General features: G+C 41.5%; 1 protein-coding gene across 1 annotated transcript; it reads right to left on the bottom strand.

The window, feature by feature from the left end:
* Positions 1–9,322: 9,322 nt before the first annotated feature.
* On the bottom strand, positions 9,323–12,834 carry ccdc174 (coiled-coil domain containing 174). Its single transcript, XM_086040766.1, has 11 exons — positions 12,686–12,834; positions 12,407–12,514; positions 12,228–12,328; positions 12,105–12,163; positions 11,870–12,026; positions 11,706–11,801; positions 11,511–11,641; positions 11,331–11,425; positions 11,005–11,149; positions 10,788–10,934; positions 9,323–10,123 (listed from the first exon to the last, which is right to left on the bottom strand). Exons 1-11 carry the CDS (start codon positions 12,725–12,727, stop codon positions 9,471–9,473), a joined length of 1,734 nt encoding a protein of 577 aa, XP_085896892.1. The 5' UTR covers positions 12,728–12,834; the 3' UTR covers positions 9,323–9,470.
* Positions 12,835–12,836: the final 2 nt, after the last annotated feature.

Raw genomic sequence — 12,836 nt, 5'->3', positions numbered from 1 at the left:
ATATCAGTGTTGGTCTTATTGATAGTCAGAACATGCCTCCAATTTTGACCCCCATTGGATGGTTCTATAATTGTATACCAAGTCAATAAAGGGATCAGAGTGTAATGACAGCTCATTGCATAAACATAATGAAGAAAAAAATATGAGGTGACCCACACAAGTGTAGGCGGGAAATGTTTATACCCACAAAATTAATGAAATATCAGGACCACCAAATACTCATCCAAGCCTCTATTGGCATTCATTGTTCATAATTTAGACATAACTAGATGTGTGTGTTGGGGATTACAACACCGGTACTTTTGTTAGAGCATTGACACATGTATTTCTCAGATGGTTGCATTAAAAGGGTAGCAGTGTTCGAGAAAGTTTGACTCAGCATCCGTGACTATCAAAAGAATAATTACGGAGTGAATACTGAGGGACAAGCATTCATGCTAATGATATTGTCCACTTTCAGTAAATTACTTAAAGTAGCAACTTTGCTAAACGGTTTAAACTCAATCAAAACCCATGAACAGTACAGTGCAACATCCATCTAAAGCCGAATGACGCTGACGTTGCACGATTAATTCCCAAATTGTGGCAAAAATATTCTGCCAAAACTTCAGATCAGTAAGCATCAAATCATAACCTCCAATTTGTATTGCAAATTTTCATTTTAGTTTAATTCTTATCTTAGTTTTCATTAATAGGCTAGGCCCAGGCCTGTTAGCTTGCAAGCTTGCTAGTGGCTTGCACCGCTCGTTGCAGCGTGGAATATCAAAATGTTATCTGAAACATTACACTTAATAAAACTTATTTACCATATTTACTGTGCCATCTGCTATAATGTGGTGTGACGTGCAAATCGTTATTGCCCTCGATTGTTTTTCTTTGCTAATTCTGCTATAAATGCAATTCATATTCACCTCCATCAAGCAAAAAACAAAGCGGTAGCGTTTTCATGACCAATTGCTTGTTTGTTCATGTTGCCATTATATTCCAATAAGATGCAAAGACAAGGCAACAAAAAAAAAAACCTTGTTCACAGTCTAGTTGGGTGTGAACCTTTAAACAGAAGAATTAGAACACAAACTCACTGGGAACAGTCTTCACTCCAAAGAGGAACAGGAAAGAGAGGATGTACTTCCTGCGGCAGCTGAACAAGTGCAAGCCCACCAGTGAGGTCATCATCTTCATTGTACATATTGTACGACCTGCTCCGCCTCATTTGGCCTGCATATTGTGTGATGATTGGACTCACCTTCCTAATTGGATGACGATGAAACACTCATCAGTTTAGGGAATCATCAACAAGGCCGGACACCCCCACTGATAAGACATATATCACATTATAGTGCAAACAATGGAATGGAATGAAATGGATGAAAAGGGGAAAAAAAGCAGGTCGCAAGCTTTGATCTTAAAGCGGAAGTTAACCCCAAAATGTTCTTCATTCTGATTAATAAAACAATTGTGGGGAATTAGTTAAGCAGCACTTACTGTCGACTGAAAATGGCATCACAGTTGCTCAGGGATCAAGTAACGACCAATCACGGCTAAGCGGTTTTCTGAAGCTGCGCCGCGATTGGTCGATACCGGCAACTGTGATGTCATTTTCAATCGACAGCAAGTGGCAAAATGGCCGCCCCCGGAGATGGATAAAAACGGGTGGATTTTGCTTCTTAATTCATATTCATAATTAATATCGCGTGTAGGCTAGTGGGGCTGTATAGAACATATTATTGTAAAGAAAATTTGGGGGTTGACTTCCACTTTTAAATACAACAAAACAAACAATAATCACATTAAATCACAATCTCAATATTGAGGGGAAAATCACAATTAATTATTTTTCCCCTAATTGTTCAGCACGACTGAAAATGTTCTAAGGTAGGGTTTAAAATTCTTCACTGGCAAACTAGCATATGCTTCCACCCTCTGAACATGTTTCTACAACCTCTAAAAGCCATTTTAGACAATTTATCCACAGAGAACAAGAGTGGCCTATAACAACACATACTGCAGGTAAAAAATGATGGCTGCAATAAAATCTGGGGAATTTATATCTTGGTGACTTATATGGCGATGATTACTTCTTCTGGAAACGTGTTTTTACTGAAATTGTGGGTTTCCTCCAAATTTAATTGCGTTAACATGATGACATTCAGACGACTAGATAAAAGGTGGTCCGTCTATGTCCGTGTGTCTCCTGTTTGCGTCAGGCGAGGAAGAACTGCGTCTCCTCCTCGCCGCTGCTCGGAGGTGAAACAATGAGAGATGCTTAAAAAAGGAACCCCATCTTGATATACTCCTTCCTGTCACTGTTTTGCTGTTTTTCACTCAAACTCGAGCAGGGAGGGTGGAAGTAGCAGTAGTCAATCACCTTAAAAGATAACAATGGACCCCTGTGGACTTACGTACATTAAAAGGGACGTGCAACTTTTTAATGTTTGTATAAGGAATAGTTGGGGCTCTGGCATGCCTGGTCATCCATCAAGTGTGAAATTAAACTACAGTATGTAACCCTTTTGTCATCTACGTGTATCCGGAAATGTCTGCGAGCAAGCCGTTCATGAATTTTGCCAAATTGTGACATCACAATTGACATCACAGTAGTAGCCTCACGCAAATGCAAGTCATCTGCATAAAGTCACCGTAGAGCGGTGCCTTGAGATATAAATTCAATTTTATTCCATGACCAAGCTCAGAACTTTCCCAAATTAAATAAATGGACAATACGATTAATCTGTTCCTGCCTCCCCACCAAAAAAAAAAAAACATGTTTAAGAGGATAAAGAATACAGTATATTTCTGAGTATTGTTGTATTATCTGTTTGCATGTGGTGCTCCACTATTTGTGTTCAAATTTTCATTGCTTAAAGGGTTATAACACCATGACACTGATGCATTTTGCATTGTTTGTTAGCTTTGAGATATCAGTCTTTCTGCCAAATTACTGCTTGCTGTGAAATGAGTTGAGTCGAGTAGAGTTGCCATCATATACAGCACTCTTATCTCTAATCTTTTCTCCCAAGTTAAAGCCGAATGACGGCTCATATCTTGAAAAACTCCTAAGTTGGGTCACCTGTATCTTACAGGACCGCTGTGTTTGGTGCTAGTTGTTTTGTTTTGCAACTGGGTGGGCTTCAGTGGGACTGCTTTAAATTTTGAAGGAAAATAATCGACATCTCGTTTCAATTTAGCTGGAGGGAAAAAAGCGTAACACACAAAAAAACACACACGTATTCTTTGGAAGTACTGTTTACTAAAATTCTGTTGACAGTAACTTAGCAAACCAATAGGAGGCTGGAAAAAAATAATAGTCTAAATTTAGTCGACCTTCACAGAGAGAAAACACAGCTGGGAGGTTGTTTGTGCTCTGTCAGGTCATGTGTACAATAGCATGTTTTTTACAGGGGAAAAGAGGAAAACAAGATTGACAATGTGATGTGCAAGAAAATACCCTCCGTTTTGTGTGGGAAAACTCCAGATGTAATAGGAGTAGTCGTGTTGTTCTTATAACAGGCAGCAAACATTTAGTATATCGTCGCTGTCCTGTGAAAAACACTTATCTCCAATTTTGGAAATGTTTTAAATGTTCACTTTAATGCGACGTCTGTAACGCGGAAACATGATTAAGGTAAAAATAAGAAAATGAAAAAAAATGGAGATAAGTGTTTTTCACATGACAGCGACGATATGCCCACACGTCAGTCAGCCAGAAGAAAAAAAAAAGAGCACAATGTTAGTATGGGATATTAGCTTTGACTTTTGACCACTTAGTCGTGATGACTAATAAAAGTGATGGCTATTTAAGTGAACCTGGCCAATTATCTCCCGTAAATGTGTAAAGAGTAACAATATAACGACTTCCGGGTTGGGGAACGACCACTCTACCACTAAGCCATGCCGCCCCACTGTAACAAAAACATTGGCTTAGTCCACTACAAAATGTTAGCTTTTCCCTTTCTCCAAATGCATGAAAAACCCATGACAGAAAACGTGTTTAATATTCAAAAATGTATTAGAAGAGAACAAAATACTGCGCGGAAATGGCTAAGAAATGACACAAGCTATTTGTATTTTTTTGCATGGAGCCACAGGAGGATACACAGGTGAATTGTACCGTCTGGCATTTAATGGAAGAGTTGTTCAGCCCATCACTATACATCACTGACAAAGATAACTGAAAAAAAGTAGAGAACATGACAACTTGCAATCGTATTTTCTTAAGCAAGAATGAGACCTACGCCGTCTGGTTAGCATAGCTTAGCTTGACAAAGTAAAAACACTCACATGCGGCCATGGCACTTTCGGCCACGTTCTACCGGCAGCCAGCTAACCTTAGCTCCTCCCCCAAACACTATACTTCTATTACCAAAATCCTTGAATACTGTCTCCACAAGGGGACACAAAGTGGCAATGATTTTCATGTCTTGATGCGAAAAGAAACCTTTTTGCTCGGCTATCAGAAATGACGCCCTGTGTGGCTGCACATATTGCACATATCCCGTTTTTTAAATGTCGGAGGAAGCCGGAGTAACCAAAGAAAACCCATGCCAGCATGGGGAAAAAAAAAATGCAATTTCATCATGACACGGAATACTCATCCAATTTACTTCACGGTAACTTCCTGAAAAAAATGACATTGAAATCTACAGAACAAAGCAAAAGAGGCAGAGTTAATTCTTGGCTGAAATAAAGTCTAAGGAGCTGGAACTCCACAGCACTGTACCGCCCCAAGTGTCCAAAAAGTGTGTCGTTTCAAGACCAGTACTGTTTGAGTAATTAGTATATGAAAGAAAGGACCCCCAGAGGTCCGACGTGCGGCATCAAGCTTAATGTCAAAGAATACTTGGAGGACTCATTGCTGCATCTGTTCACAGCAGGCAGCGAGCAATGCTGGCCACTTTCCAGCACACGCAAGCCCGGGCGACTTTAATTCCTTTTTTCTTTGGCTCCCCCTTTGCACATGAGCGCAATTGACAAGGCCGTTAGGAGCGTCCATGCGGTGTCAACAGTGGCCGGCTAATGCCTTGGAAGAGAAGAAAGGAGGGCCATGATGCATTGTATACATAAGCTACCCTGGAGACTTCACGCAGCCAGTATCTCCACATCTCTCACGTGGACACTCTTCAACCCAATCTGCCGGGTCAAAATGAGTACTCCACCCTTAGGATAGAAGTAACCAATCTGCTCAAAATCCATTCTTGCCATTTCTGATCAGGCATCCGTAATAAACGACAGAACGGCGGCCGTGTTCCTATCTGCTTATCTAATATGGGAAACACAGCCACAATGATACAGGCCTGCCTGCGTCCATCTTTCTTTCGTCCATCTGCTCCTCTGGCCACATAGGCTCAGTGATCTCCACCAGCTTGTGACATAAGACAGCAGGAGCAACGTTACGTAGCAACACAAGCTGTCATTGCAAGCACACTGGCTGCTTACAGCTCACTGTGGAGTGATGATGATGATGATTATGATGATGGCATGGCAGAGGAGGCCAGGCTGTCATGTCATGTGGAGAAAATGGTCTTATTGAGAGGAAGGTGGCACAGTGGCGGAAAAGACAAGGCAGTTCAGTGTGATATATATTCAACTCAGACATTTTCAGACCCACTTTTACCCTAACGTTTGAAAAAATTTGAAAAAAAAAATAAATTCATGGGATTGAATGGCTGGACAGTGAAAAGACGAGTAAATTTGTCAATGGCAGTGAATGAGTTAAAAGGGGTGGGTGGATTGATTGTTTAGTATTATTGTTTGTTGCTACTGCCTTTTTCTTATAAAAGCAGAATGTTTTTTGTGTTTGAAGTGTGATGCGCATCTGCAACTTGAATCACACTTTACATAACCTGTCCACCATTAGATTCAAAGGCGGCATGACAATGGATTTTTTTTTAATTGCGTGTATACACAGCTGGGTCGCCGGAGTGCCTGCCCATACATCAAGAGCGAAATTAAACAACCGTGTATAAATCTTTCCTTAGCTGCATACTTCTGAAATTTTAATGCAACAAAGTCAACAGAAAGTCATTGACTTTTCTCAAAAATGCATATTAATAAACGGACTTGAAATCCACAGTGCCCCGAGGATGAAGTACGGCTAAATAGAGTACATTCGAGTTATCAGCAATAAACATATTAGTTGAAAATGTGGCTGATGATATGGACAATTGATTTGTTGCATTTAATTGCGTTCATACATAAATTCACTGACGGAACAACTTTGATGACTCCTCCTTCCACTGAGCGCTTGTGCTGTTTGACAACAATTCAGTTCAATAACCCATGAGGTTTGATCTATAAACGCTCATAAACTGCTATATTGTAATGTACAGCGATCATAAAAAGGTGCCATTGTAAATGTTAAATGTCACTATGGGACAATAACGCACGTGGCTCATTGCATGTAACCTGTTCAAAGCGCGTCGACTGCTTTTCGGGACACTTCGGTCATGGTTCAAGCTCAAACAAGGCCCTCAACGGTGAGGGATTTTTAATTAAGCCTGAGGGCACTTTTACGACGCTGCACTTTAATGGCCCGTCCAGGAAGTGAACTTAACAAACTGAAAGTGGAAATCAAAGGCATAAATTGTCAACCTCGGCAAAGTTGCCTGAGCAACACGGACAAGTGTGTCAACCTGAAGAACAAACGCAATTTTACAAGGCAGCCAATTGAAGACAAAAATACATTATGAGCTTTTTTGGAACAATTTAGGATTCCTCCTTGAATTGCAAGCCATGAACATAAAAACAAGTGGAGGGTATATGGAAAGTGCCATTAGGGATAATAGGTCATTAAGACTCAACTGGTTAAATCAAGCATATTGAGACAACAAACACATTTACAAAAGCGCCCCGGGATATTAAGAGATGGTCTCTTAAAGAAAGCCAAAAGTTTCACATCAGGTTCGAGTATGTCTGTGAGGACTTAAGAAAGTCATATGCATAGTTTTCAAGATACTTGAGTCAAGTCTAATGCCCCAAAATGAATACAATTTAAGGTTCTATAGGTGGTGGTAACACTCATCCTCCCCATATTAATATTTAATAGTCATCAGAACGGAGTCAATATGACAGGCGCCAACCCGCATACAGCTGCTAAAATATGATTAAATTAACACTGTAAAAATGATCAGGGTACAAACACCAGTGGACATTGCATCCCGAGCGGCTTCCATATGCTGACGCTCCATTTTTTCATTTATTTTTTTCCATTACAAAAACAGCAGGGAGTCTTGCTCGGATTAAAGTGACACATAAATGCGCTGACGTTTTTTTCCTCGGTATGGTGGCGCGATGAGAGGCGGGGTGGGGAGGGGTTCTGTCACTACGAAACCCGCCCCAACATAAAAGTCATTCCATGCACTAAAGTGGCCAGTCAGCAAGCCGCCACTTGAGCGCATGGCGGACTGTCACCTCTGTATCTTGTTCATTAATGGGTGAGAGTGTAGTGGCTGCTGAGTGAGTGCCATTTCTATTGTGCGCTCTATGTGGAAGTTGGATGGCAGGCAATTGTCTTTTATTGAGACTATCATCAAATAAAGTGAAAAGCACAGCATTGTGTGATTACAGCCATGTTGAACATCACACTAGCCATCTGAGTGTCCTTCTGCCGGCAGTGTCATCAATAAAGCTAATGGATCAATATATAACTATGAAGTGTGTTAGGTGTCCTCATCAGAATCACGCAGTTATCATGAAAATGGAGCGGAATAATTTCACTCTGAGGTTTTATTCTGAGTGGCAAAACATATGCACACAAACCAGTACAATAAGACTCTTAAAATGTGTTGCCTTCATTTTATACTGTATATTACTTTTTTCCCCCCCATCGGATGTACGTGACTTTGGCAAGTCCAAAACACTCACTCTGGTTATGACTGTGTGTGTGTAATAAGTGATGAAATGATAAAAAAATTTTTTTTTTCAGTTTTACTGTCCACAACAATTAATTTGATACAATGAGGATTTTTTTTTATGATGTATATTCTTTTTTCATAATCATATTGAGCATTTTGCCTGAAATCCCTGTCCACCCTGACATTATGAGGTACCGGTAATTATTCATTTAAGAAACAGCTTTGTTTTCAGTGACATCACTACCAGCATGTCTTCAGAGGAGGCTGACACAGTGGGTTGTTCAGGAATGGCGCTACACCGGTGCTAGAGCCCCGTCAAATCTGTGTCCCCCGTTAAGTCCCTCCAGCATTTTATTTGATATGCTAAAACATATTTATCAACAACTGGGTCAGCTCCCATTCACCCCTGGTAGAGAAAAAAAAATCCTGGATGCCTGGGAAAGCTCTAGGACATATATTTATACTTCCTTCATAATTTACATTATATGTGCTGTTTGATGATGTCCAACTTAACATGTCCATTCTGTCATACTGAAATATCAATTGATATAAAAATATGTCCCGTATTTGAAATATATTTATTGAACAGTGCAGTCAGCTTGCTACCTGAATAATGCTGCCAAGTGACGGCTCACCATGTGCTCATTAAAAACGGCCAAATTAGCCAAAAATTTCCACCATATCATTATCCACCCTGTCGTCAAACTCACATATTTTGCTGTTTGCATGTTCGCTGTCTGCTTGCAGATAATCATTTATCACCCAAAAAGCGAGGGAGCTTCAGCAATATGTATATCTAACAGCATGACATTTACTTAAAAGTGTGAAGACGAAGGCCAATGGCAAATCTCAACTTTTTGAGGAACTCTCAAAGACACCTTCTGGTTATATTAACTATGATATCCATTTCCTGTCATACTGAAAGTCAAGAGTTCGATTCCCTGTACTGAAAATGCTCCTTTTTTTTTAAACTACTGCAACACTATAATCAACTTTTTGATAGCAGCAGCATCTAGTGGTTGTTGGTTTCATAGTCATGCATTTAGTGGTCTCCTCAGGATCATTGACACCAGCCATCCATTTTCTATGGTGTTTGTCCTCATTAGGGTTGCGGAGCTGAAGCCAATCCGAGCCAATTTAGGCAAGAGCTGGGCTACTAGCCCAAGACTGGTTGCCAGTCAATTGCAGGGTCCATACCTAAGAACTCCACACTTGCATCATCTTCACAAAAATTCTACCATTACAAAGATGACAATGCTAAATTCTGATTGAATTATTAATTTCAATTGACACTATCTTAACTGTGATTGTACCAGTAATTTGCGGTGGTGCTCAACAATTTTGTCGTAATTGCATGTCAAGGCACAGCTCTCAATGGACTGTGCGTGTGTACCTCCAAAAGTGGCACACAGACCGTACTTGAAGACTTCCTGTACTAGTATTCTCCAGAATGAACCAAGTCACAATCATACCAAATCAGTCTATTTATTAAATATTTAAACCACAGAAGTGTAATATTTCACAATGGCAAAGTGTGCCAAAAATGCTTGAGGGATATACTGTTGCTCCTCATGTGTGTCATTACCTTTTTTTTCCCCCTTTTTCTACACGCAGGTATCAGATGGCGTTCCTGTAGAAGGACAGCATGTCGTCCAGACTTTGAGAGGGGCCTTGAGGTGGCTGCTCGGCCTCTTTTGCTTGGGGGGCTGCCTCGGGCTGGCTGGGCTCGGTGGGTTTGGGTGGCACCTGGGGCTGGTTGAGTGCAGCGGGTTGGGGTTGCACCTGAGGCCGGAACTGGCTCGGCATCGGGGGCGGACAAGGAGGGGGATACTGGTTTTGGTAGTGCGCGGGGAAGTGAGGAAATGGGTAAGGTGAGCAGATAAAGGGTGGAGGAGCAAATGGAGGGTAAAAAGGAGGAAGGGGGTATTGGAGGTTGGCGGGGGGAGCTGGAGGGCGACATGTTGGCGGAGGCTGTAGCTGGACTGGGGGATTTTGGGGCGGCAGAGGCTGCGGTTGGACTGGGGGGTTTTGCGGTGGTGGAGGCTGTGAGGGGGGGGCTGCCGGGGGAGGGCGTCGATCGTCGTCCTGGCTCTCGGCGCTCCCGCCTGGGCCTTGTGTCCGCGGGAAGGACATTTGGGGATTTTTCTTCTCTGGTATTTGTGTCTTTATGGGTCTCGGGCGCTTCTGGTCGGTAAAATATGCGGAGGGAGGCGCAAACTCTGAATCCCTCTCTGACTGACGCCGGCTTTTCCACTCACTAAACATGGACTCTTTAATACAAAAAAAAGACACGTGAGGTGAATTGTCGATGAGGGCGCACAGATTCTAATAATTTTTATATGAATGTTTCTGTTGGTAATTAGCTTTTTTCCTGCCAATAAGCGGGGTACTTTTTACAGCGGGAGCTTGGGAGTTTATTTTATTTAATCAGAATAAGACTCATGACATCGCCTTGCATGTGCATAGTGAGTCGTAACACACACAGAGGATTGAGAAAAATATATATTCATTAATTTTGTCTCAAACTTTAAACATGATGCACAAGTAAGGAAGGTGGCAACACAATGACCAATTAAGTAAATTGTAAATTGACATTGATTCATAATGGTCAAAATGTGATTAAGACAAATGTGCTTTAATGTGGACAAAGACTTTTTTAAAATCCTGTGTCTCGGTGTGAATTTGTTTTGTAATATACTTTTGCTGAATTATTATATAGTATATATAGTATATTAATATAGTATTTTGTTTACCGCCATAATTTGATTTCTATGACTCCTTTGCAGTTGTATTATCATGATAATCTACTTTCAGAGCATTATAGCCTTCAGTCCTCTCACCAGTGTCATAACTACAGATATTTGACGCCCTCTGACAGCTGGAGGCACGTTTGTTTTGATGCCGTAACGCAACGAGAGCAATACACAAATGTACCTTTGCCTCTGTCCCACTCTCGGACATGAGGGACTCCAGGTTTGGTGTCCCGTCTTTCCTGAATCTCCACTTCCACTTTTTTCACTCTGCTGACATCTGGTGGATCCTGAGGCGGAGGCGACGGCTCCGGCACGTCCTCAAAGTTACCTTAACCACACAAGCAGATATTTGACCAAATGAAACAAAGAAACCAGAACGGACAGTGATGGATTTTAACCTTCATTCTCTTCCTCAAGCTGCTCTTCCTCTGCAACACCCCCCTTGGCCTTCAGCTTCCTCTGCTTTATTTTGGCCAGCCGGGCCTGCAGGATGACCTTCTTCTTCTCTTTCAGTCGCTCTCTCTTGCTCCGCTGGTCAGTCGTCTGAAAAAGAGGACGGTCAACTTCTTCAGGTGAGCATAGTGGGCTTATTTATTTACACACTGTAATTTTTCAGGTGGGGTGAGTTTTTTTTTTTTTGGGTCAATGAATATGGTTAATAATATTCGGAAAAATGTAATGAAAAAATAATGTATCTAAATGTGTATTCAAATGAGCAGCTCACCTGGTCCCTGAGCATATCCAGAGTGTCCCTCTGCTTTCTGCGATGCTCCTCATCGTGAGAGAAGGCAAAGTAGCCCACGCCAAGCTCTCGAGCCTCTGCGAGATGACACAAAAGCACCAAACTGAAGGCAAAGTTTCTGTTTCCACTTGCGTTTTCAGTGGAGCCCCAAAAAAAGCTAACCTTGAGCCCTGATGTTCTCGTAGTGAACGGGTCCAACAGGCTTCTTCATGGCTTCCTCTTCTTCTCGCTCCCACTCTTGCCTCTGCAGCTCTCTGCGCATGTCCTCTGACAGCAAGTCAGCGGAGACTTTTCTACATGGAGCAAACATGCTCAGTTCACCATCCATTGCTTAATTTTTTAACTGTATTTGATTACCCATTTCCTTTGAATTCGTGGTCCATTTTCATAAAATCCGGCAAGTCTTTCTTCATACACCTTCGCGATCGTCCCAAAGCGTCCACAAAATCCACCCTACATCCAAACAAGGTAGGACAATTTGGAGTCAATCCCAGTATCAAACACGCGAACATGAATATTACCATTCTTCATCTGGGTTCTGAGGAGGAGGAACAGGGGACAATCTGGCTCTTTCCTCCTCCTCCTCACTGTCAGCATCCTTCTGTGTTTGTGTTTCTCTTCTTTTGTCAATAATCTTCTGAGCAAAATCCACCAGGTACAACCCCTCTGTTTCTTCATCTGTCAACAAGGTTAATATAATTTTAAGCAGAGCAAAATTTTAAATCACACAGAGGTGGCGTGTCACTCATTTCTGACCTGGAAAATTTCCTTTAGTCATCTGTTCATAGAGTTTGGCTTTTTCCTCTAGCTTGCTCCTGATAAATAACAAAAAGTGTTAGTTACAGTGTTATTTAAAGACGTTCAGTATTGACAACTTACTTTGCAGTATCCAAGGTTCTCTGCTCCTCAGCCAGCTGTTCTGCATCTTTCTCAGCTCTTGCCGAAACGCCAGAGTTTTGCTTAACCCATACATTTGGTTTCTACACAGTGGATACATCAGAAACTTGAGTAGACAGCTAGGTTACACATGGACAAATTACAAATAACATTTAACGTACCTTAACTTTGGGTTTTGGTTTATGTCCAGTGCCAGCACTTTCTTGGCCAAGTCTTTGCTGTTTGAATTGCTCCTGCTTTCTGTACAGCTCAGCCTTAAGGTCCACCAGCTATAAGAAACCAGACGTGTTGAAGAATCTACTTAAAACGATATGTGAAGCTACGTAAATAAACGTAGCTTAATGCTAGAAAACTAGCATGTTGGCTAAAGTTAGCTAGTTTTCTCGCGACATTTAACGTCACGCGATGTCGATAGTTGGCTTACTAAAAGTGCAACTTACCGAAGATGCAGTCACGTCAAAAGGTCTCTTCTTTTTGTCCATTTTAAAATCTTTTCTCCATCAAATTTGGAGACATTTGTCGTAAAGTACACCTACCTCCTCTAACCTTCTTCGACAGGTTTGCTAGCTTGTAAATGTTGCAATACCGCCA

Source organism: Filicampus tigris, chromosome 9, assembly GCF_054856515.1.
Source record: "Filicampus tigris isolate MCC_2025a chromosome 9, RoL_Ftig_1.0, whole genome shotgun sequence".
Taxonomy (NCBI): Eukaryota; Metazoa; Chordata; class Actinopteri; order Syngnathiformes; family Syngnathidae; genus Filicampus; species Filicampus tigris.
This window is presented reverse-complemented; position numbering and strand designations above follow the sequence as displayed.